This window comes from Pieris rapae, chromosome 2 (assembly GCF_905147795.1).
Source record: "Pieris rapae chromosome 2, ilPieRapa1.1, whole genome shotgun sequence".
Taxonomy (NCBI): domain Eukaryota; kingdom Metazoa; phylum Arthropoda; class Insecta; order Lepidoptera; family Pieridae; genus Pieris; species Pieris rapae.
In genome coordinates, this window is record NC_059510.1 from 5,579,767 (window position 1) to 5,605,938 (window position 26,172).

General features: G+C 34.5%; 1 protein-coding gene across 2 annotated transcripts; it reads right to left on the reverse strand.

The window, feature by feature from the left end:
• Positions 1 to 3,728: 3,728 nt before the first annotated feature.
• Positions 3,729 to 24,980, reverse strand: LOC110998564 (runt-related transcription factor 3). 2 transcript variants are annotated; one of them, XM_045634381.1, is made up of 5 exons: positions 24,048 to 24,980; positions 14,248 to 14,361; positions 8,229 to 8,330; positions 6,930 to 7,112; positions 3,729 to 5,381 (listed from the first exon to the last, which is right to left on the reverse strand). In XM_045634381.1, the coding sequence occupies exons 1-5, from the start codon at positions 24,463 to 24,465 to the stop codon at positions 4,780 to 4,782; spliced, it is 1,419 nt and encodes a 472-aa protein (XP_045490337.1). In that variant the 5' UTR covers positions 24,466 to 24,980; the 3' UTR covers positions 3,729 to 4,779. The 2 variants fall into 2 exon arrangements, with proteins under 2 accessions (XP_045490337.1, XP_022122960.2); XM_022267268.2 differs by having other exon boundaries at positions 8,229 to 8,345.
• Positions 24,981 to 26,172: the final 1,192 nt, after the last annotated feature.

Consider the following 26,172-nt stretch of genomic DNA (forward strand, 5'->3'; position numbering starts at 1 on the left):
AATTCTTCATTTTCACCTGCTACTTGCTGATTAATAGTATCCTTTATTTTAATGAATTGGCTCAGTTTTGTTGATATGAGACCACTGTTGGATTCAGCGATTCTTAATTCTGAGGTTATAGATTCAGTCCCCAGCTTTGCACCAATGAGCTTTTCTACGACCGCCAAAGACAACATTGTAAGAAAACCAGCATTACACCCACGTGACTTAGACTATAAAACTGATCATCTAATTGGCTAATAAGATTATCGCGTTAGAAATCTGCTAAGACACTGAAAGATTAACTTAAAAATCTGAAATGATTTTGTACCATTAGGGTCTACGCTATAAGGAGAACACCCTGTTCCAAAGAACACATGAACTGTGTACATCAAGTTGTATAAATATTTTCTCAATGAATTTCTGTGTCTATTTATTAGTGTACAATATACTTAAACACCACAACTGCGCGTTTTTCTAGGCAGTTTTTGCCGCGCACCGCCACTTTGTGTAACCAGCTGCCGACTGAAGTATTTACGAACCAATTCGACTTAGGGTCCTTCAAGAAAAGATCGTCCCAATTCTTAAAAGGCCGGCAACGCACTCGCGAGCCCTCTGGCATTGAGAGTGCCCATGGGCGGCGGTATCACTTAACATCAGGTGAGCCTCCTGCCCGTTTGCCCCTTGTTCTATTAAAAAAAAAACCTGTATCTTTCGTATATGGACGACAACTTATCACTTCCTTGAATAGGTCTGCAGGCAAAATTGCAGGTCCCAGTAAAATGCGACGTAGACCCCGAAGCCTTTCTTACGCGGCCTTGTAGTTCCTACTTGAGGTGATTTTATTGGTTTTAGATTACCCAGTCTGTCATACATACCCTGCAACTTTCAGGAGCAGGGAATGTATTTCTGCCTCGGATATAAAAAAGGTTGCACGTTTTCCAAGAATGTTAATTCAAACTTTGAATAGTTTGTTTTTTCTAGTGAAATTATTGGCACCAGACGTACCATGTAACGTCTTATACTGTTGATACTAACAATTATAAAATGTTTATAAATATTTTTCCAAATTGGAAAAAGATCGACAGAGGCCTAGTTATGAACAAAAAAGAACGTTTCTTTGATGACCTGGGATATATCAAAATCTTTGTTGTCGATACATTTTACGACAGCTGTAATCTGTCAAATTTTTAATTGTATTTCAATGCACGTTCCCCATCTGGGGATTCATCATATCCACTAATTCTCATTAATTACTTGGCAATGTGAAATCTCATTACAGCCGAGCAAATCGGTCTGCGATCGATTTTTCCCTTACTGTTGGTTGTGCCTATATTATAGGAATTATAGTGGAATTGCTCAGGTGACACACTCGGGTAACCATTTTTTTGGTTTATCATGATAGTTTTATTAACAATATCAATGTACATATAATAATTTTGATAAATTCTTTACTAATCTGAAGTGTCTTATTCAGGCACAGAGCAGGTACTATGTTTCTTATAAGTGACTAGAGGACCTGATAGACCCGCCATATACCTACACACGTTTTAAATACACAAAAGTCATAAAATTATAAATCATCATAAAAATCGATCCAGCCGATTAGGAGGAGTTAATTACAAATATCCGCACAGAAGTTTTGTATTTAAAGGCCACATAAAAACGCACACACTCACACACCCCACACATTGTACACACACACCTCAGCAATTTAAGTAGTATATACCTAAAAAATAGTTAATAATGTGTGTAACTATTATTGTATATATCATGTAATTTTAAAACGTGGATTTCTATTATTTATTATTAATAAATATAAAAAAAATTACAAACAGACATAACATGAACTATTCATTTATTTTTTTTAAATTCAGATTGATATATCCTGATATGACGAGCGTAAAATTCTATAATGACTTGAATTACGAAAATATAATGTAGACAGTTTTAAATTCAGCCTACGTAGTCCAAAATTAGCTCAATAACATGGTAACACTGCATATCCATCGTATCGCATTGGCGCAAATTAATGAGGGTTGGAAATTTATTTCAGGATTTTGAGTGCCACTGTCCAACAGAATATCAATTCCACCAAAAATTCTAGAATAATTGTTTAAACCAGTAATAAAAATAAAAATTACCCGTATCCATAAATAAAAACATTACAAAAATTCAATCAAACTAATAAAGAAGGCATGTTATAATTTTTTTTGTTTTTTTTTTTTGGTAAGCCTACGTGCCCATAAAGAGAAATCATCGCAGTTCATGTTTGCCTATTCATTACAGTCTTAGAGGTAGGATGATCTTTTTTTAACAATTGGAGGTCGTAACTACCAGGGAATCTAGAGGAGGAAACCGAGAGTCGATTCTACAGTTCATAATAATTATGTGAATTGTTTCTCACTTCTATTCCTGGTAATGGTTACTTTTTCAATAAAATTGGGCAGTGCAATATTGATTTTTACCATCGCTCCTCGAAGCCTGTGAAGTGCCCAGAAGACTTTTGTGCTTCTGGAAGGAGCTAGGCTGGCTAAAGTAGCCAGGGCTTTACGCAAAACGGACCAAATTTGAGTCTAGTTGCGGAAATTGAGTCCGCCTACCATAGAGATAATTACCAACCAATTTTTTTTTTTCACATTTAAGACTCCTAGTACTAAGATATATATGGACATATAAGATAATCCAACGCATAGATCCTGATGTAATGTTAAAAATGTACGTTTAGGTCATGACCTAGAATCTAAGGAAACTAACGAAATTGTATAAAAATGCCAAAGCATGATTAAATTTTAGCGTAAATTGAAAATGGTATTTTGATAAGAATGCTGTAGTTAATATACATATATTACGGCCAACTTACGTAGCACGATAATGGGTTATCTCCACGTCGCTTTCTAGAAAAAAGGCCATCGGCAATGGTAGTGGTGATGGTCTCTAGTTTCGGAGGTTTACTTTGGGTCGCTGCGCCAGCGGAGTAAGTATAAAGAACCTAAATCTTCCTCAGGAATCATTGTACCTATTATATAGACTATGTGTGTATTGATATAGTTAACGTATTAAGATATGACAGCAATTGTAATATATTGTAAATATGTTGATTGGTTTTCAAGTCATTTTGTAATTGTTTACATCATAAATATAGTTATATTATTTGAATATATTTTAGTAAGGCCCTGTTTTTTCCAAAAAAGCTCTGAGCTTTTGCGATATTGGTTATTATATAATATAGAGGACAGGTGATATGCAAATGTTCCGCTCGATGGGCGCGATGCAGTAATGAGCTCATTATCCGATATGTATCCAAGCTGCGGTATACATGGGCGCGGCTATTTATCGAAGCACAATGCATATCAATATTCATAATTAACATGATATTTTGAAGGAGTATTCGGTTGATGGAGCGTAATGGTGCGGTTGTAACCCTTGTTTAACAGCTAAATACAATTTTGTTGCTATTTTCGATATTATCAAAACCTATACTTACCCAATGCGAAAAATGTATGACGTGTAGGACACATGTGGGAAAATATTAAGGTGGTTTTGGACACAAAAGCATTTTATTCTAAATTTTTCGTTCATAGATATTCTGTCTTCATAGATAAATAATAATAACTTTAGCCGAAATATATAACATTGTAAAGGGAAGGCATAGGAAAATAATTAAGGTATCCAATTCCACTCGTATGAAAACATCAGCAGGGCACGACTTGAGGCTGACACACTTGAATTCAATTAAAACACGGTTATGTTATTTGAGATTTATTATAGGTATAAACCTAGCTATCTGCTGTCGAAAGTAACAATAAAAGAAGCGACCTTAAATTATTTTTGCTAAGCAACAAATATCCAAACAGACATAAAACTATGAATCAATAATGTATTGCACAAACTTTCAACGCCAGAAACGCTTTTGCTCAGGTTTCACAACCATTTTTAATGTTTAATTAATTTTAATATTCTAAAATGATTAAAATTGCAAAATGTATTTAAAAACGTTTCTCAACTCACAATCTATCAGCACATATAAAAAAAAAACAGTTTGAAACAGTTTTGAGCTCAGACCACGTTTTTAAACACGACTCTTCATTAGCACTAGATATAAACAATACTTATTCTCTTTAGTAGTAACAGAGATGACATTCAAAATTAAATCACAAAAATTACAATTATTAAAATATAATTAATCCGCGAATAGGATATGTAATAATTAAAGAAAAACTAAATTAATATACGATAAATATTGCACATACCTTTGTGGTTTTAATAATAAATGCAAAGAAAAGAGTCAAGCTAAAGGGGACACGGCTGTACCTACTTCGAGGACCTATGAGTCTACATTGGACAGACTTGACATCTAATGAACAAATGTCTTATTACTTTATACACCTACTCAACTTTAACTGCACAACTATTGCACTTTACAAGTCGCATTTACAACAAAATATTCACAATATTTACATTAATATATTTGAATATAGATAATCGCTACGAAATAATCCATAGAAATTATTGATAGTTTTTCGGATTCAATCGTATAATATAGGACGGGAGCGACGATTTTCAAATACATTTACCTATTTCGTTGACATTTTTATTTACACATTACGTTTGAAATTATCTAAATTCGGGCCGTATAACGTCGTATAGCAACAGGATTTTGATTGATTTAATTCCGAAATCTTCTTTTGCGTAACAATGTAGTGAGAATAATAAAACCTCACAAAATATGAGTTGTACCATCATTAATAAAGTTTTTAGTACCTCGCTATAAGATGTTACGGCTCCTTTAAAGATGACTTAATAGGGTCTCCAAACAGTATTACTATCCGGTTGGGGATTGCCCCTTTGTCCAAGATTGTTGACTCTCCCATCTTCACCCCTCGCCGCAGCCGCAGCACATGAGTTGCCTCCGCCCAACAATAAATCGCCTTGCCCATTATGTCTATGATTATTCGTCGTCGACGATATCTGATCCATCATAGTCTGCAATTCATTGTGGCTCTGAGTTGAATGTATTGTGTTCGAGTGTAATGGGTGAAAATTGTGCGTTTGATTCGCGGCGGTATACAACTGGCTGTATAGGAGGCTAGCCGGGAGGACAGGGTAGAGCGAATTGTTACAGTTACTACTTCCGTAGGTGGAGTTTTGTGAGCCCATTAGGGAAAAGTTTGAACTATTCGTGTTATGCCCTATGTTTGTCGTGTTCGAAGTTAGCAGGTCGTCTTGTATCGGTGATTCGGGTTGAGAACTATTGTCGCTTAATGACCGTGGCCCCGTAGAAAGGCCGTAGTCTGTGTTGTTATTGTAACGTGGTAGGAGGCTGCCGTGGTGCGAGGGAGACGAACTCACTAGACCGGATAGCTGCTGGTCCAGGTCCACTCCCGTCGTATCTGGCAAAACTGTAATAAAAAACAAAAGTTACACACAAGAATATGGATAATAATTTGCTCCAGGAATTCTCTCTTTATTCTTTCTTTATTAGACACAACATACAATAAAGTTTCGATAAAGTAGAGTGCACTGGCCCCCACACTAGGATTCCCTGTGTGGGCAGCCAGTCAATTTGTACTAGTAGTGAAATTACGTCTAATTACAATGCTACATAAATCTGTATTCCTATGACATTCGGTGTAGTCAAACGTTAGTATACTTTGTTTTAATTTAAATTTATTAAAAAAATTCACACATCGGTGATAAATTAATAGTGAATTGGACGCGTCGCGACTGTAAATTATAATGAGCGCTCGTAAAATGGCCGACTGACGTTAAGGGTTGATGTCAAACGGACAATATTACAAATGGCGTTACATATTTGTGTATCCTTTTAGGTTGAGGACACTTTATGAATTTTTTTAATACAATTTTAAAAATACTTTTTTTTACTATTAATTAGTATTGCCATTCAAAACCAAATGAAAATGTTTTTAATTTTATATCTTAAAAGTACAAATTAATTTAATTCATTAGAACGTCCTCAAAACATTACTAATCAACATCCCACGAAAATCAACTAAGTTTAAATTTTCTGTATGTTAAAAGAATAATATTTATGGTAAGACACGGCACATTGCTCCTTGACAAAAAGGATGTTAGTCATAAATTTGTATTTAATTTCACCATATTGGTCTCAAGTTATAGCCTATCAATGATCATTACTTCCGCAGTAAACTTTTCAATACATAAAGGTGTGTATTGGTAAAACTTTGACGAACATTTAAAACCTAGATTCTAAAATAATTATTAATAAGCTCTGCAAGTACTTTAAAGAAAAACATTTGCGACGTCATATTTTTAAGTTAATAAAGACGTCGATTTGAACTTTACAGTTGACGCAAAGAGCATAAGTAGTGACATGTGTTGTGTTATCCATATCCGTAAAATAGGTATTATAACGAGTTAACGTTTATGAAAAAAATTAAATCAATAGACAAACCTACTTATCTCAAGAAAAAAAGCCGGTATAAAAAACTTTCGGTTTAAAATAGCATATCATCATAAAAATGATAACGTCAAACAACACTTATTTTAAAACAAATATCGCAAAAAACAATGATAATCGTTAACTTTAAAATAAGCTTTTTTACACAGCTTTTCTTAGTCTACATACATAATATTATCATAAATATATTGCGAGGGAAAGGTAAGTATATTAATTTCGTTGAATTTATCTAGATACCATACATTTTAGATTATAGATTGCACGTCACGCTATCATATAGCAAGGGCTATCCCTTTTCTTCAGGATGATAATAGTTTCGACTAAGAAAAACTTTATCTGTCTGAACCCGATGCACTACTCGCTTGACTGATCAAGTAAAGGCGAAAGTTCCCATGACGGGGAAGGGGAGGAAATTGTGCGGTGACACTAACATGACCTTCAAAAATTAAAAACCCTTATATTTCACGACGTATATTTTTTTACATTTAATTATACGATATTCGCGTACCTGTATTATTTGTGAAGTCCTGTGTGGATGTTTGTTCTGGAACAGTCCCGGCAAAGCCAAGAGCTGGTGGATTAAACTGGGTGGCAGTAGGCGCCGCACATGATGGTAAGTACGCAGGGTACGCACCTGCACCGCCATAGCCCCAGTGTGAATTGCTTGAACTTAATCCAAATTGACTCATATCTGCAAAAGAACTTTTGCTTAACAAGTTTTCCGACAACACTTTTCCTAATAAGTCCTGTCCAGTCGATCTATGTAATATTTATATTATATTAATTTTAAAGAAATGAACTTTAGGATTTTTTTAAGTCAGCTGTATTATATACGCCGGCAAAACTAAAATTGTAAATGAGGAAATATATCTAAAGTCTGTTTTTTTATAATAAATTGCAAAATATGCCTCTGACAAAAACACATTCACCTATTTAAACGTTAAAGATTACAATGTACATAAGTATACAAGCATGTATAAGTTGTATGCATAATCATTGGAAACGACTGGCTCTTTAATTATACACAATGCAAACTACATTCCCACAAAACTATTTAACACAGCTAATATAATACTCGAAACGTGGAATTCGCAAACATTCGTGATACGAGAACCACTTATCCAGATATCGAGTGGACACGCATCCCACACGATCCGTTCACTTTATTTTTTCCACAGCATTATGGGCTTTTATTTTTCGGTATCACGGTTCCGTTTTTGGCCGGCGATCGGCCGAGTCGGTTTTTATACGATGCGCGCCGATTTGCGACTTTTTTTTGTGGCACACGAGTTGTTTTGGGCCAAACGTGGATTTTAGCGGGCACGAAGCATGCTTGTTCGATTGAGCCCGTTTTCAATTCGATTTTTTTGGCCTGATTTAATCCACGCTTTTGCGAACGTAGTTTGCGTTTCCTGGTGAAATCGTTGACATTTTAGAACTATCAAGTGGTCTATTGAGCTATTGATGGAACGTAAAGAGAAAGCTTGTGAAACATTGCGTTTGAAGTTATACATGTATTATACGGTACCTTTCTAGATCTTAAATTCTTAAATTTCTGTTTCATAATACATAATAATTTATGAAACATAAATTTAAGTTTCTAACCTAATAACATCACCGAGTTAAAATTTTGTTACATTATGTATTAGATAATTTGTTCTGGACGTTTTATTAATATACTAATAGGTGTACCAGGTGTCATACTTATTTATTGCGTTGGAGCTAGATGTGTTGGGTTTCCGGCAAATCTTTATCGGGTGTCGATATGTTTTCTCCGTGACTTTCCCGACTTTTCACATATACTTACTTTGACAAGTCGTGATAGGAGGCATCCGAAAGCCGCCTAGTGGATCAGGTGGAAACGGAAACGGCCGCTGACCAAACGCGAAGTGGAACTGCTGCTGTTGCCCTAGGAGAGACAACACTATATCAGTACGATTATGCTGCTCTAAGATATATCTATTCAATGTTTTAATATTACTTATAATGTTGGTTACATTATAAGTACACAGATTAAAATACAGTAATTCATGCGAAATAAATTTTCTAATCATATAAATTTCACTATAAGTTTTATGAAATCCGCTATATATACTTATTACATATAATGCTTTCCACTTCATTATAATTAAAAGACAAACATGATTTATTACATGGTTGAATTATGTATCAAATTTGATTCATAGATTATAGTCTATAGTGCGTGCGTGCGTCTTTTGTGTGAAGCCTACGATAGTCTCTTGATTAGTGCCCGATTGGATGGCAACGTAATTCGGATGCGCTTTATCGAGGCGCCAAGTGCGGATTGCCAATTAATTCACAGTACTGTATGAATATTTTTGCTCGTACACAATAACAAGTATAACCCTTATTGGCTCGTGGATTCAGTTGGATTTATAGGCACATGAATGGTTTAGGCATTCCGATTTCCTCTTAGAGTTAAGTATCTTACAAGCGGGTAGAATAAAAGCTTTAATTACGCAGCCGACTTTTGATTTGACGATATTTCTTAATTATGTGTTTCATTCCCCGGTTATTGTTTCTAGGGACAGCACCGTTTTGTTATTTTTGTGACGTGAATTTGTTTATTGTAATTTTGTGTGACTTTGAAATAACACCTAAAATAATTTTTTGATTTGATTTTTCAGCACCAAATTATACACACAGCAAAGTCATCGGAAAAATTTGTTGCAATCTGTAAAACATCAGAAAACACTAAATTTTTCCGCCCCAAATCCGCCGCCCTAGGCTTCAGTCTTCTTAGCCTACCTGCTGCCAAAGTCACACTAAAAATAACTAAATGAAACCGTTCATTTTAGAACTGAAATCAATTCCAGTCGTCTCTGAGAGGGGCCGTACAGGTGTGACACTGACGTGTTCAGTCGTGCCAATTATTCAAGCTACAAGCCCATATTGTCCGCCCTTTATAATATAACTCAATCTAGCTGTAGGAATTTGTATTACACGTGTTTATTACAGATAACGATCATGCCTACACCTTCAGTTAATTAATATCAGGTCTGTGCTGTGTTAGTATTCGAAACAATACCTACGCTATTTTGTTAAGTACGCTTTGGAGCTTTATAATATCAATGCAAAAGACTATTATTATTAAAAAATACTTATTGTTGTAGGAATATAATACGTACATAAAATCTTCCCAGACTTTACTTTATTATGCCAAGTGTTAGTTGTGTATTATGTTAAAGAAATTAAAATTAAATTAATTCTGACTCCAGTTCCTTTAAGCTTTTGTAGTATTTTAATTATCATAATACCCTGACATACCAGTAATAACATTTTCAAACAATAATTACTTCAAAAAGCAACTCGACGCATCATCAATATCAAATTGACACAAACGTTTGTAAAACCTATACACACACACACAGTTAACGTGTATAAATCAACGGCGCAACAATTACACACTTTCATGGCAAGTTGGAATTAGAAACTGTCATTTGCACCGTTCGAGGGTTCGAGGGGGTGTGGGGGAAAGGGGGTATGTTACATGGGAGGGAAAAATAGGGTGCAGGACTGTGGACCTGATTAAAGGATTACACTGGGGTGGCGTCCGGTCTAGTTAGATTTATTATTCCAAGTATTTCAACTAGTTAGCCATGGCTTACTATTTTAATCCTTTGGAACTATACCCTCATTATATTGACCTTTAGCAAAAATATGATAATAAACTCTCTGTGAACATAAGGAAATTAATTTAATTTGTAAAAAAAAATTGAAATATAAATTTTGAATAATATTATCGCTTGATTCTAACATTATATTAACATTAGCGGTATTACTTAATAGCGTTTGCCCCCTGTTCTATAAAAAAAAATTCGTTTCGTCAGTTTCGTGAACGCCACTCATTGGACCTACATTATAAACAAAAAACGCATAATATACCTACAATTTAAGCACAACAATTTAGTTTTAATAATACTTAACACTAACAGCAGTGTTAGCTTCAGAATGAAACTATCATCCCTGAGATCGTAGGTTCGACCGTCTGTGCGTCAATGAACTTTCATTAATGTTGATCCTTGAAGGAAAACATAGTGAGGAAACCAACTTGCCTTAACCCAAAAAACTCACGGCGTGTGTCAGACAAAGGATTTGTACAGCCTCCTGTGTCTGCCACACGCCGTTGATCACCTTTTTGCCAGATTGACATACGATCATGAAACGAATACAGAAATCTGAGGCCCAGACCTGGGAAGGTTGTAGCGTTGTTTATTTATTTAATATTCAATTCTGGTAAAGATTAATTTGATTATAAACATATGGTATCAACCGTAGTCTTCATTTACGTCACGTCAATATAATAAGTAGTAAATAATATAACGTCAATATAGTAAAGTGAAATTTCACTTACGCTTTCGACATGACTTCTTATTATCGATTGTAATATATTGTTTCGTAGTTTAAATGATTATCTATCGAATTGGAATTAATGTAGTTTTTTTTCATAAGTTGTGTTTGATAGTTAAATATTTTAGAGAGACTGTACAAGAATCAATGTTCATTCCTACCGTTTGTTTCATACAAGGAAAGTCTATTTAGTGCGTACGTAACAGACTCTTGCGGTGCCTGATTTAAGTATCGACTGTGAAGACTCTTTTCATAACAATCTTCATTATCGCATTCATTATTGTGTACAGAATGAGAACTAGACATCATCGGTATTGGCTTATATCATCAATGTGATTCGTTCAGCCCTATAACAACATAAATCATCATTCAAAAAGCATTTATTTATGTAACACTTACACTTATGAACGTCAGTAGAAAAAAATGTTTCTTAATAACTGCCAGTTCTCCAATCTAGCGTAGAACGGACGAGAAGAACTGGTAATAACCTTTTGGTCTCGGCTTTAAATCGCCAAGATCAAATTTCTGTATTTGACGACACAGCTATGACCTGTGACCATTCAGATCTGATGATATTTTTTTTTTTAGAACAGGGGGCAAACGGGCAGGAGTCTCACCTAATGTAGTATATAATATATATGATATGATCAAGCCATTAGGATAATAGTGTTTATCTTATACTAAGGTATGACTATGACTTTGAAATTGTAAAATTCTTTTAAAGACAAATTTGCGCGCCAGTGTGTGTGGCAGAATATGAGAACTAACAATTTAACATTACACATTATTGTACCATATTCTTGCAGTAAATTATTATTATTACCTTTGACCTATAGTGGTAATAGGACTAATATCTTAATTCAAAGTAAGTTAAACTATGTAACCTAACAACCTTATCTATAAAAAGTTTTATAAAATTATCTGTTAGTGAGAATATTTAAAAATTCATTACCCTGTCATGAAAATACAGTCGATACTTAAAGGATACAGAGGATCATAACTTGAACATGTTTACGTGTGAAGTAAACAATAGTGCACAGTAGCACGGGTGGTCTGGGCGTGCGCATCCGAAATAGCCGAGGAAAAACATAGTTTATAGTCTCCGATTATTAAATTGTAGGCGGCTACTGCTGTGAAGTTGTAAACCAAACCACCCACCAGGGGACAAAAATAGAACAATGATGTCGCTGTCGTATTGTTGTGTTGTATTTTACTTGGCTAAGGTTATCAGTGTTTTAAGGTGGATCAAAATCTTATATAAACGTATTCTGTTGTTCAACGTAATGAACGATTATCATTGCCTCTTGTTCTCAATAAAATTGGTTCTATTTTGCCTTCTTATACTAAGCGTTTGTTATAATTTTTGATCCGTTAAAATAAGAATGGCAGTTCTTTAATTGCATCATAAACTTAGTGATCAAAGTGACTGGCTGAGAGTTTCTTGTCAGTTCTTCTCGCCGGTATATGACTGATTTGGCAACTGGTGGTAAATGTAAAATTAGATCTGAATTAAATAAAAAAAATAAAATATTGACGTTCATAAGTGTACACATATACTAATATGAATAAATCAGTTTTGATTACGATTAAAATAAAAACTTAAAGCATATATAATATCATAGGCTCCGAATATGATTTTGTCCCATTCGACCCTTGGTCCGTGGTGTCCTAGCCTAGGACCAAGGCTAGACGCCATAAATCTTTTTAAGGAAGTAGGAAAAAGGTTAGTCGATATCACAGGAGACCGAAGAACTGGCAGCTTCTTCGGACAAAAAAATAGTCTAGCTATTTGAAGGGGGAACTATGCGAGGGCCAGTATCTACAGAACCTTAACTAAAGGAAATCCTTTTAAAAATATACTATACTATACTTATTATATGTTATGGTTAATTACAATATATTATAAAAAAAATTGATTGATCATGTTCACCAGAAACAGTTTTGTATTGATGCTCATTAAAATAATTTAAAATAATCATGGCTAATAATAAAAACACCAAACGTTCAATGTAATACAAACGTCTTATTCACATTTTAAGTACAATTAATATTCTATTACTTCGTCTTTTTAAATTGATAAACACGCATATTTACTTTAAACTCATTAAATTTAGAACGCACAATCGTTCAAGTCATTAATAAACCCGTACAACTCTACATGCGTCGGAACTTAGAATTAAATAATTTATCGGGTCTGTTGAGGCTGGCGGCATAATAAATCAATATGCAAGGCATGCATACACGGGTGGGGGGTGGTACGCTCCGAGCCCTTTCTTGACTAATTAATTAAACAACCGATTCATTACAGCAGCCTCCTTTGTACCCTCACATTCGTCTACGTATCCTCCGCATTTTTCATTGAACATAGTTCAACCTGTTTAATGTTTTGTGCGGGCCATGATTAAAATGCTAGAGTTTGAAAGTTCGTTGTAGCGTAGTACTATGCAAGACAGCTTAAGCTAGTGTACCCTCATTTTTCTAACAATTTCTAACTACACTTCACTACTAACGCTGAGTGGCTATTGAAACACTTTGCTTTGTTTTCAATAATGAAATGATTATTTCAAGATTAACTCGACTTTGGTAAAATTTAAAATAACACATATTGAATTCTTATTATACGTAATTTAATTTGTAACCAAAAAAATCTATATTAAATTAAATGTAAACCATCCTTTGAATAATCCTTATGAAATATGAAGCCGTTATTAATAACTCATATTACCATCAATTTACGTGAAACAGAACTCATAAATGCTACATAAATGAGAGCGGACGTTTCAAAGAGATATACATGTATCTAGGTATAGCAACCCTTCTGATGCCTCCACATGCAATTATTTTAATTTCTTTCCGTGATGAGGATTGATCGAGCATTAGGTGTGATTTGGAGAGGGTTTTACATTTGTATCTGTCGACCGGATATCGACTAATGTTTTAATTTGTGAAGTTAATACTTGTAAAAATGTACAAAGGAATAAGAAGCGTATCGTTAGTTAGTCTACAAGCAGTTATGTTTCATTAATTATTTTGGAAATAAAACTATATTGCTTATATTTTTTTCCATGAATGAAATTATCATAATTAATCTTGCATATTGATTTATTATCAAAAAAAAATTGAAGGAATTGTTCGCAACATACTGAATTTCTAAAAAAATTACGAGCTTACCTTCGTAGTTACGATATTTATTTGTTTGTTTTTACTCTCAAATTACACTCAAAAATGGACTATCAAATACTTATGAAAATATGAAATAAAAAGGATATATACGTGTGATAATGACATAAGAACATTAGAAGGCGCAGAGCTAACCAGATCCATGCAACTTCCTCACAATCGAGTAGGCCGCAATTATCGCAGCACACAACTAACGAAGGGACTTTTTGAAACGAAAAAGTCGCATGGCTCCGCCAAGCATCTGCAAATATGCAATGTTAAAAGAATGTACTAACTGGTTTTAGAGCGAGGCTCCCGAGGTCCGTCCACTGTTACCTTGATCGCCTTGTTGTACGTCGTTACTTGGGGTGGTGACGTTGATACCGTTATCGTTAACGTGAACGATTTACCTAAAACAATAAAATTGGGATTACTTTACGGTAATTCATACTATAAGCTCGGTAATCTAAGAATAGAATTTTGTACGGAAAACTTAGAGGCACTTCTGGCTTAACAATAAGGTTTAAGTATAGACTATTCTAGAATAGTTAAAGAATGATTTGTCAAACTTGTTCATTACTAGAGCGACTACAACGTATTCAAAAGCTATTTATATTTTTGTGTTAGAAATGATGTTCTTATTAATCTCTTCTTTGAGAATCAGTTTATATACTCGCATGTAGCAAACGTTTCATTTTTCTCTTCATTATTTCATTTTATGTAACTCATTATTAATCTGAAAATATAATGGAATACTGAGTTTAATATTAAAACAAAGGCACTTTAAATCAGTACAGAATAATTACAAAATACTCATTAAAAGGATTTAAATTTATTTGCCTACATAAACTGTTTTGGACGTGAGTGAAAGCGATAAATTCAATCTGCGGTCGTTCTCTTTTCGCCCAAAGCCAACTTTTTGTAGTTCGATTTTGATCACTTGTTCGGAAAGTTCAAAAATTTATTGCCGGTTTGTTTTCAATTTTGCGTGCCGAATGAAATTTTAACTGCTACATCGATCCACAAATTGTCTATCAAAAACTAACTGGTTTTTCAGACTGGTAACTCTCAACAGTTTTATTTTGTAACCATTGAAATTGGATAGCCAATTTCATGTAAGCACTCAAAATGAAATCTCATTCGAATATGAAGGGCACAAACATCACGTCACAAACAACGGCCAAACCACTTCATCACTGCATAACGTTGCCAATAAAAAAAACATTTCCATCTGCGGAAAAACCACAGTTAATATTAAATGACCGTCCGTCAAAGCTGTATTGTGGAGCGCTTCGCTGCGGGATGCAGCCAATACCGATTTTGTGATTTTTCCGAGCCGAGGGGTGGCAGGGGGTGACATGTAAGCTTTAATGGAGCCTGAAGCGGCACACCGCCGGCTACACGCGAAAAAACTGAAAAAAAGGCCTCATTCATACGTGATTTCATGTGTAGGCTACTTTCTGCGGCCGGCGTGTGCCGCTCGTTAAAAATGGACGTTTACATGCTCGCTTGACGCTTGTTGCGGCCACGTCAAGTTTATTAACGGTACCCCGGAGATATGTTTGACTTTTTCGTACTAACTTTTAGAACTTTAATAAGTGCTTCAACATAATATAAGTATTAATACTCGATTACTTTTATTTACTCGGTATAATGAAAGATAATCAAGCGTTTCTAATGGAATTACATTTAAAAGAAATTCCCAAATAATTTTTTTTTTTTTCCAAGAGCGCATCGTGCAATCAGTCTTCTGACTATGAGCAGATAAGTTGTAGGAGGACTGACGGGTGTAGACATTCCTCAATAGGAATATCTACCATAATAAAAATAATTAATTAGATAACATATGTTGTTTACACCTTCCATACCAACTATATTGCTTTCGTTATATTTGTTTGCTATTATGTAAGAAAATATAAAGGAATTCCAGTTAAACAAAAATCGTTTACCCTTTCACTTTAGAATTAAATACAAACTGTAAAATTCAGCTCCAGGTAATTTATATATATATCAATAGTTACTAGCTATATAAGTGATGAATAGGGACAATTAGACTCTCCAAATGAAGCTCAAAGCGTTTATGTTTTTGATAAGCCTAACCAGTCCAAGTGATCAAGCCAGACATATGAGTGATGGACACGCCGTACCAGGCGCGGTCGGCCCCAGCCGCGCCTAAATAAATAACCTCTACTTAATGTAGTTGGTACACGATATAGCTTTACGAGCTCACAATTTCCTCATTCAACTCTACACCCTTCTTATGACACGCTATGACGTAAATTTTTGTGATTTATGAAATGGTTATTAATGTTAGTTAATGTTTCTTTTGTCGCTGTATTTCCCTATTTTTAAGGTATTAAAATGTATGTTTAGCTTTTCAAATAATAGTGCAACACTATTCTCCAAAACGTTTACGTTGGACTTTCGTTAGGATAATAAGTGTTTAATAATGCATTGCAGTAGCTGGTTGACTATACAAGTACCTACATAAAATAGTTGACGGAAATCATAGAAAATAATTAAATTAGATTTTTATGATACCTAGATGATTTTTAGTTTAGATGTACATCAGGCACCATGAGTGCGGTTAATACAAATCTTAAGTTAATTTTAAAATAAATTCGACGAACTATTCTGATGTGCAACTAAACTAACCGAACTTAATGCCAGTAACTGGCGGGAATCACTAAGGGCAATTGAAATTTCTCGTTTTGGATGATACCGGAAAATCCAAATAGATAAGTAAGAATTAAAACCGTAAAGATTATAGATAATCAAAAAGATTTACAAAATACGAAATGATCACATCAGGGAGAAGAGTCACCGACGCGTAAGCGCGACGTAGGTAACCACGTCTCACAACTGAAATGGAAATGTTCAGGCAAAACAACAAGATCTCCAAGGATAAAAAACAAAAAAAGACCACAAAAGCGATGGGCTGAGGACATGTTTCTGGGGAGGAATGGATGGAGGAAGTAAAGATATATAGAAGAACAGATCCAAATGGAAAGTTCAGGAGGAGACCTGAACCTAAAGTAATGGAAATAACAATATCTAAACTAACATACATTTTCATATGTCTTTTTTATAGTATTAAAGGCTATATTATTTATATAATTGACAGGTGAAATTAAATTCATACAGGACTGTCTACAATTACAAATATTATTTAATATAAATACTTTTAATAGTGTTCTATTCCCTTTTACATGATATAAACTAGATTTACCCTATCGACTGACTCTTACTTCGCAGCTTCGTGTTCTCGATTTGACAGCTGTCAAAGACACCTTGCGATGTCAGATCGCGATTAGGCGATGTCGGACGTAATGACGTGCTAATGCCTTACCTCGATCGCTAATTGACTGAATTAATATGCTGATGTAAGCAGAGGTGTTCGCTGTTTGCCGGCAAATAGACATCGTACGTATAGTTACGTCTAATAATCCTATGGCATTAGGATTATTACCTAAATGTACATGGGATTATGGTGGTTCTAATAAATCGTAATATCTAGTTATATATATTATAAAATAAAATGTAATTTTCAATATAAGAAGTATAGTTTTAGAAAAAAGACAAATATAGATTAACCATTATTAGAACCAATAAAGATTTTTAAACTCTTTGAGTAATAATTTTAATAAGGTCCCTGTAGAAAACAAAATAAAACATCTTTCAACTTATTTCTGGTCTTATTCTTAGATTATTCGTTAGATAGGGCAAATGGTTATTTGAAGACAGTAAAAAAATCTGTATCTCTGCAAATAACTTCAAAATGTTCGTCCTGAAATGTAGTGGTTTGATTCATTATGCACTTTATTTGAAAAATAGTACGTTTATTATATTGGACTATTTAAAAATAAGGACTACTAATGCCCAGGAATCCGAATGATCTGATAAGCAACTGTTGTACAATTTTCATAAAAACGTTATAACGATACGTTTCATTACGTTTTACATTAAATCCTTTACTTTCATATGAAAAAGCCTGATTCAAAACTACAGCTATAGGGTTTTAGTTTGATGTAGGCTCGGTAAATGATCTCTCTGTATATCTACCTACAATCGAAAGTAATCATTCTAATCAAATCAAATCAAATCACAATATCTTTATTTATATAGGTAAACGTGTACACTTATGAACGTCAAGAAAAACAAATTTAATTAATTGTAAATTTATATTTACAACCAGTTCGCAAGTCAAAGGCGTAGAGCGGATAAGAAGAACTGGCAAGAAACTTTCCGCCACTCTTTTCAATCGACAAGTTTTTAATACAAATTGTTTGAACTGGAGCAAATCAATCCCAGTAATCTATAATTAATTAAAATACAATCTAGTATACTAATAGCCTATGAGATTTATTACCTATTTTTACATATAATTTTACACACATAATTTCACACCGACGACGAGAACAATCTTCATATTTCAATTTGTTTATATAATGTAAATAATATACTAACGGAAATCGTACGTTTAAATTGATTACTGATCACAATGATTGCGTTTAGCCACCACGCGTCACAAGAGTTGACTTGGAGTTACGTAAGTTGCGGGCCGCGCTTAGTTAGCAACTACCCCAAAACCGAGACGACCGTAAATGAAATGGTAGTTTTCCGCGGCTAACCCGGCTAACCCGGCTCGCCGGCCGGTTAACCAGGCCCGTGTGGCCACGTTATGGTTGACAAGGCCCTTACCGCGTGCGTACGCCTACACGAAATTTGCGTAAATCGTTATAACGATTCTAACGTAATCATAACTTGTCCGTTAGAGAATAACTTAACAAATTGTTTGTTAACATTAATACTTTGTTGTACAGAATGTTGGAGAAGAAAATTCTGGTAATTACTAAGAAACTCTGACGAAAGAATCACAAATAGTATCTCATAAATTATTTATTACTTTTCCGCTGCATTTTTTCTAAAATTACTCCTTTTACTATGTTAAACCACCCACAATATTAAGATTCGCGTAAATTTTTTGTTACCGTAGCTCATATATTGTATAGTTTGGCACGGCATCTGTGGTACTAAAATGCGCAGCTATCAAAGCATATGTACGTATTCGTATAAAGAATTCTTCAAAGGAAAATTTTTATTCAAATGGCTTTGTGACCGCAGGAAGCCCCGCCCAGGCGGAAGACGTTGCTTTTCCACGATTTTCCATTGGCTCCCGGCAGGGGGCGTGCCGTCTTCTTCTTAAACAACTTTTCATTTGCACGACTGAAATATCGCTGGATTAAAACACTGAAGTTCCCGATGCGGTTTCTAGAAGGTTTTTATAAGCTTTCGACTGTGAAGTATGCTCGTGTTTAATTAAATGCATCGAATTCTGTTTTTGTAACAGGTATAAAACGTATGGGCATCTTTAACGTAGAAATCCTCGTTCTTAGAGTTTTCATACATTTGTAAGAGCTAATGTTACCTGCATGTATATAGTGTTTATTTAATTATTAATTAAATTTAATAATAACTCATTTGTGATTAAGTTATTTCTTTTAACACATTAAGTGCTCTTTTCTCGGATCCGAGTATAGCGGGTATGCACAATCCAAGCAGTCGCGCCGCGGAAGGGTATGCGCAATGCATTTCCCTAAGTAAAAAGAAAAGCGGAGCCACTCGGATCCGTGCGAACGTCCCATTAATTTTTTTAAACCATTGCCATCCCTAGCACTCGGATCCAAGTATTCGGCACTCAATGTGCTGTATACCGACCACTCGGATCCGAAAAATGGTTTGCTTTAAATAAAATAATATTAAATATGGATGTTTGAAAATATGTATGAATATGAATCTTACATTCATGCATATCATATATTCAAGCATCCATATTTAATTTGTCGAAATTCTGCATAAAAAGTTTTGGTTTCTGCATTTTTGGTTTAAGCATTCGATATGTTAACTAAGTTATCAAACGTCTTACAAACAAAAAACCAACCTGGCTTAATTTGAACCACTGGTCACTACCAGCTTCTTCATATCCTAATTTGAATAAGTGTTCAAATTAGGCCGAATTGAAGCAGTGCTTCAATGGATTTCCTATCTTATGCGCGTAAGAAATTTCTATCTAAGTCTCGGCTCTAAATCTTACGCGAATTTGTTTGTTGACGACGTGTTGGTTAAGAAAAAAAATGATCACGAAATATCTATATACAATCAGAATTTTGAGGCTTTTTTGGTTCGTCGTAGAACAATAGCTATAAATAATAACAATTATTGATACAAAAATTCTGTATATAGAAATCTGAAACGTAATTAAAGTAGGTTGTAACGTCATTTGTTTTTACATTATGCCTTAACTCGTTTTTGAGTATTTGACATTGAAACAAGGGTTAGTGTTGTATTAAAAATGTTTTTCTATTATATTGTTAGTTGTCATTGTTTTTCAATTAGCCGAAGAGTTTACGGTCCTATTCCTCAGATTGATTGATATGTTAATAAAAATTAAATCTGACAAATCAGTTTTATATTAATAATTAACTGAACGTTGTCCTGTCTTAACTGTGAATTCGAATTACTTTCATAAATATAATTATTATTCAAACGCATAGTGATTGTTATTGTCATGCTCTTTGATCTGTGTTAAACGATATTTAAAATTAATAATAGCCAACAGTTATTCCAAACAGTTATATGAAAATAATATTTTCCATCAGTTTTATTAAATTTTCTAATGTTCCGCTCATCTTTATTATTTTTTTTTTATTCTTACAACCTTTTGGCAATAGCAAACATTTAAATGATAATGCAAGGATGTTATGTCTAAAACTGGTTACCTAGAACATACATATATCTTATAGGTTTAGCTACCGAGTGCAGGGTGCACTGCAATTACAAAATAATCTAGTAGCGTTGTAGCACTGGGCTGGGGCTGTAGCCCCAAGTATCTATCCTATACAGGCAGGATAGTGATCCTTCTATCCCTTACACACACCGATTTTAGTTTAATTCATGCCAACACGATGTTAGCGATTGTTAAATGCTACCTAGCAACATTTATTGGTGACCCGTGATACGAACGGATGACCTCAAACTTAAGAGGCGCACATAGGCTGATACTACTTTTCTTTTGTTACATTAAAATTTATTAAAAAAGTAAGTAAACCCAATGGAAATATTAATAGTCTTTATACGAAATTGAATTAAATGGATTGAGTAAATTTAACGCAGTGTATATCGTTTTCTCTCGCTTCCAATAGTCGACATTCACTTAACACATAATTTTATTACGTAAATTGGTTTTGTTATACTCAAAAATATTTTATTAATTTTATAGTTAAATAATATAATGTATGCCATAAGTACCAAATACCAAATCTAATCTAGAGACTACATCACATTAATTATATGTGTATACTGTGTACAGTAAGTACAGTATAAGTAATGATCAGAGTTCGCCATGAGTAGGTTCGATATATTTTGTGCACCAATAGACTTGCAAATGTGCGGATTTAACACTCGCTCGTACGTTGAAGGAAAATGTCGCGAGGAAACCGGCATTCCATAGAGCCGAAAATTCGACGGCATGCTAAAAAACAAAAGATGACGGTACTAATACAGAATACTTATATTATTTTTCCAAAGACATATTTCGTCATCCCGACATGCACTAATTGGGCAAAAAAGTTACATATAATACAATCCTGTAATTATCTTGTTCCTTAGAATTATTTTAAAACGAATGAATAAATTAAAAAAAGCGCTGTCTGTCTGTATTCTTGAGTATTTTACACCTATAGGTTATTCTTGAGATTTTATGTAGAATTAAAGTACAAATTATAAAATATGTAGACAAACGGGCAGAATTGGGATGTATGCGTAAGAAAGCGTTAAAATAACAGTACTCCAATTTTCCAAATTAACTTAATTTTAACGGCAGGTAACTTATTACAATAAACTTACACGTACTTATTACAATACTTACTACGGGTACGATGAAAAAATAATTTAGTTATTATATTGTTGTATCATTCCTTTATATAAATATTATCATATATGTATAAAAGTTAAAAGATAGAGGGTAGATAGAAACGATTTCTTGGTGTTTTACTTACACAATATGGCCAAGAGAGAGGTACACCTATAATTATATAAATCAATGGTTTTTAATGAGAATACAATTTACCATTTCTTTTATATGATAATTCTATGGATAGTTGCGGGAAAAAGCTATATTACAACTTTACAAAGATTTGTTGTGTCACCTCTATGTCCTGACTGCTTCATATACGCACTGAGGTTAGTCCGAGAGAATTTTGGTCATTTTAAAAAGTGTATTCATAATACAAAAATAATGATCATTTCAGAGTGGTCATCATTTTAATTTCGTATTGTTACAAATAAAGTAATAAAAACTTTGAAATGTCGCTATAAAATTTATAATATGTATTAATTTTCTCTACGATGGACGGAGTACACTTAGCATTATTTTTTTGTTAGTTTGTATTAATGTGCATTTTTAATATTCACTAATAATTATTTATATAGTGATTGAATTTGAATTTGAGACCCGAATTCAATAAATGCAATGCGATTTAAAATTCAATCGGTCTTACTTATAAAAAATTACTATACATGCGTTATAAAAAGGTAATCCAGTAAATAGAGCTTCTACATGGCATAAACACCTCTTTGACCAATAATCGAATTGTATGGGTTGAATATGTATGTCTTTTTTTGAACATAAAAGACTCTTTAGCGGAATTTATACATCAATAGATTCGAAAACATAATATTATAGTACAAATTTTGACATATCGTGGTTTAATTTGAACAAGAAATTAAAAAATAAGATTTATAGTGCGTATTTGCACTATAAATCGCATTATTTAACAACTATGTAAGTTAGCTTATTTAAACACATATTAATAACGCTGCATAGATCGAAATGTAAAATAACAACGATAATTTCAATATTTTAATGAATTTATTATTATATTCAAAGTATTGTGTATACAATTTGAAAATTATAAGTATACTGTGTGATAAAGCAGAATAAAAGAGAAAAGTGTAGAAAGTCATTCATCGGTTATTTATAATTAAACTAGAGTTAGTTTATGTTTAGTTTTCTATATTTTTGGACGTTTTTGTTTATATTGGATTTCTTAAATCGTTTTTAACCTAACGTAAATTATAAGTACTTTATTTTATAAAAAAAGTTATGATCGCCTATTGTATCAAATTAAATTCATCTATTAAATAACAACAATATATAAACACTTCGTCACTAAATATTTGGACAAAATTAATACAATTTAAAGTGATTTAAAGCCTCATTTAAATGGTTATTAAAGTACCAAATATAAGAAAATGAAGAAAAACGTAGGCTAATTGATAATTCAATTTAGTTAACGACGTATTTAAGAAATAATATGGAAGTGGAATCCCATTTTTCGTTTTTTAGTTCAAAATTTATATCTTCCATAAATAGATTAAAAAAATATGTTACTTCTCAACGATTTTTCACTATGTTCCAATTGTATCTTCAATAATTTAGTGTACAAAGTATTTTTTATAAATAATAAATTAATTAGTTTAAAAACCAAGGTGTGTAATTTTGTGAAATTCCTCTAAAATGTCGTGAATACAGTCTTAATTGAGTCAACCAAGTTCATTTCCGAGGTTAAAACAACAAAGAATTAAAAGTATGAAAGGCTCAAATCGTTTGTAAACAACTTCCTCAAGGAAAGGGCGACCCTACTTGACATTCATCCGACTTAAGTACCTCGAAAAAAGTTTGCAATGTCACCGACTTTTCCCTTACTTCGCGAAACACCGGAATGCAATATTTGACGTAATTTGTTCTGGTTTTCCTGAATGACTCTTGAGGGGGAAACTTTTATTTTCATTCGTGTTTAAACGTTTCACTTCAACTAGCAGATTTGCAGATGTTCTAAGTGTAATTCAGAGTGCCAACATCACTTTCTAATCTCTTTTATTGTTATCTTAGGTTTAAATCTAAGTAAGGGAGAGCAAAATTTTGGAATTTCATAAATTTTCTATCAAGGAGTCCGATTAAATTTATTTTAATATGTAATTATAAAACATGTTACGACGTGACTTGTATAACAATAACTGCACCTTCAGCACTCACCGCGACCGCTCCGGCCGACGAATCTTAAGTCGTTAAACTTGGCCACCTGGTTCTTCATCACCGCGGAACTGTTCCGTAGCTCGGCACAGCAGTTTTCGTCGTTCCCGGCCCGCACCGTCACTAGGGTGCCGTCACCAACGTCACCCAGGGCCACCACCTTGAACGCCACCGGCAACGTCTTATTAGAGCGCCAGTGTGGAGGCAGTACAGTGCATACGAAGTGCGGGCTTCCCGTCCTCACTAGCTCCCCAGGATGCTCCGACAGGAAGTCACCCAAAGTTCTTTCAGCTAGTATGTCGGATGTCATTTTTGTATAGGTCTCGTGAAGCAGCGTGGAGCTGGTGTCGGGTGACACGGCTCCGCTGGTCACCCCCGGGAGGTGCATCCTCGACACCCGCGCCCGCTGCGTGCTACACATAGAGAACACGGTGCACACCGCCTACATCGCAACACCTCACGGTCACGACCGCGAGTCACAGGCACTCATCATTCTACACAGCACTGTGATGATGACACGTTGCTAGGGAACACGCGTGGCTACTAGATGCGGTGACGTCACAGAGCGGCCTTGCCACACTTTTTTCCCGGTGAATGAAAGGTTTGGGGGGCGAGGGACGTGAGGGGCCGATTTTTTCCGGCAAGGGGTGGCACCCCCGCGCGCGGCGAAAAAACTTTTCACTAGTTTCAATGACGGCGGCACTTTTTTTCGCCTCGTATTTACGATCGCACGCACGTCGCTCTCGCTTTCGGATGACACACTTTTGGTTGTTTGTCGTTACGAATTTACGTGATGGGCTTAGGAAGGGTTGGAATAGAATGGGGTGCGTGCGTCGTAGAGCGCGGTCGGGATGAGACTCGCGTGGGGCCGCAACGGTTCGGTTGCGGTGTCCGCTCGCGGTGGCTATTAATACGCGGTACGTCCGTGCCCGTCGACTTCGGACAAAGTTTCGCGGGCGAGTCGTATTGCCGCGAGAGGCGGCGACGCGACGCGGGCGCGGCGGGCGGCGGAGCGCACTTTGCGGTCGGGGTGGGTTGGGTTTAAAGCCGCCGAAGGATAAAACATACAAATAAACACGTGTTCGCGCCGGCGCGAGCGAGAGATGCGCTCACCGCGGTAGAGCAAGCGGGATGCATGCCTCTGTTGCGGCATTCACCAGTCTCTGTGCTGCCTGACACTCGCCTCACTAGCACAGGTCGCTGCGGCTGCTGCCGTAGCTATCGTTAGCGAACCAATATGATTTGGCAAACAAATAAGTGAAAGTGACTCAAATATTAATCTTCACCTATGCACTGTAATTAAAAATTTCGGTTCTTAAAAACAAATCTTATTAAAAATAGTCAAGAAATAATTTAAACTGTTTATTAATAAACTTGCCGTAGTGAATTGAATAATATGAGATAGTTCGCCAAATTAAACTTATAAATTTAAACGTTTACTAAAACAACGCTTAAAAATAAAAAACACAATTTATTATGCAATTACAAAATTTCATTTACACAAAACAGTTACATTTCAGCAGCCATTTTAATATAATAATATTGTTTAAAGTACTTGGGTAGCTTAATAATCTCTATCTAATAACTTTTATTAGGGTGCCTCGGGGTAGATCGAGTAAGCACTAACAAAGCCAGTTAAGTGTCACCGCGGCTCCCCTCGCAATCTTCAATCTTCTTTAGAGTCTAGATTTTAATCTTTTACTATGCAATTTTCAAGTAAATTTTGCTATTTGAGTCTATTTTTTTATCTTAATATATTAATTGTTATATTATAGGCCTGTTTGTGTATGTATTAAAATTTGCATCTTTAATATAGAATTTCGTTTAAATTTTCTAATTAATACGGAAGTTTGAAATAGTTAAATTTATACAGCATACTGTCACATTTTTTGTTGTTATTGCAAAGGTTAAAGATCAAACTTCCAAAATGCTAATGCTTCTTAGTGGAAAGTGTCATTAGTATACAGCTGGTCTTTCCCATTGGATGAGTGTGGTTGGCAAGTTTCTTCAATTTTATTCACACACATATACATATACAATTCACACAAATATATTTAAATGAACAACAAAGTCACGACATACCTATAAAGAAAGACATGTATTCGAAACCCATAGTAGGCTCTAAATA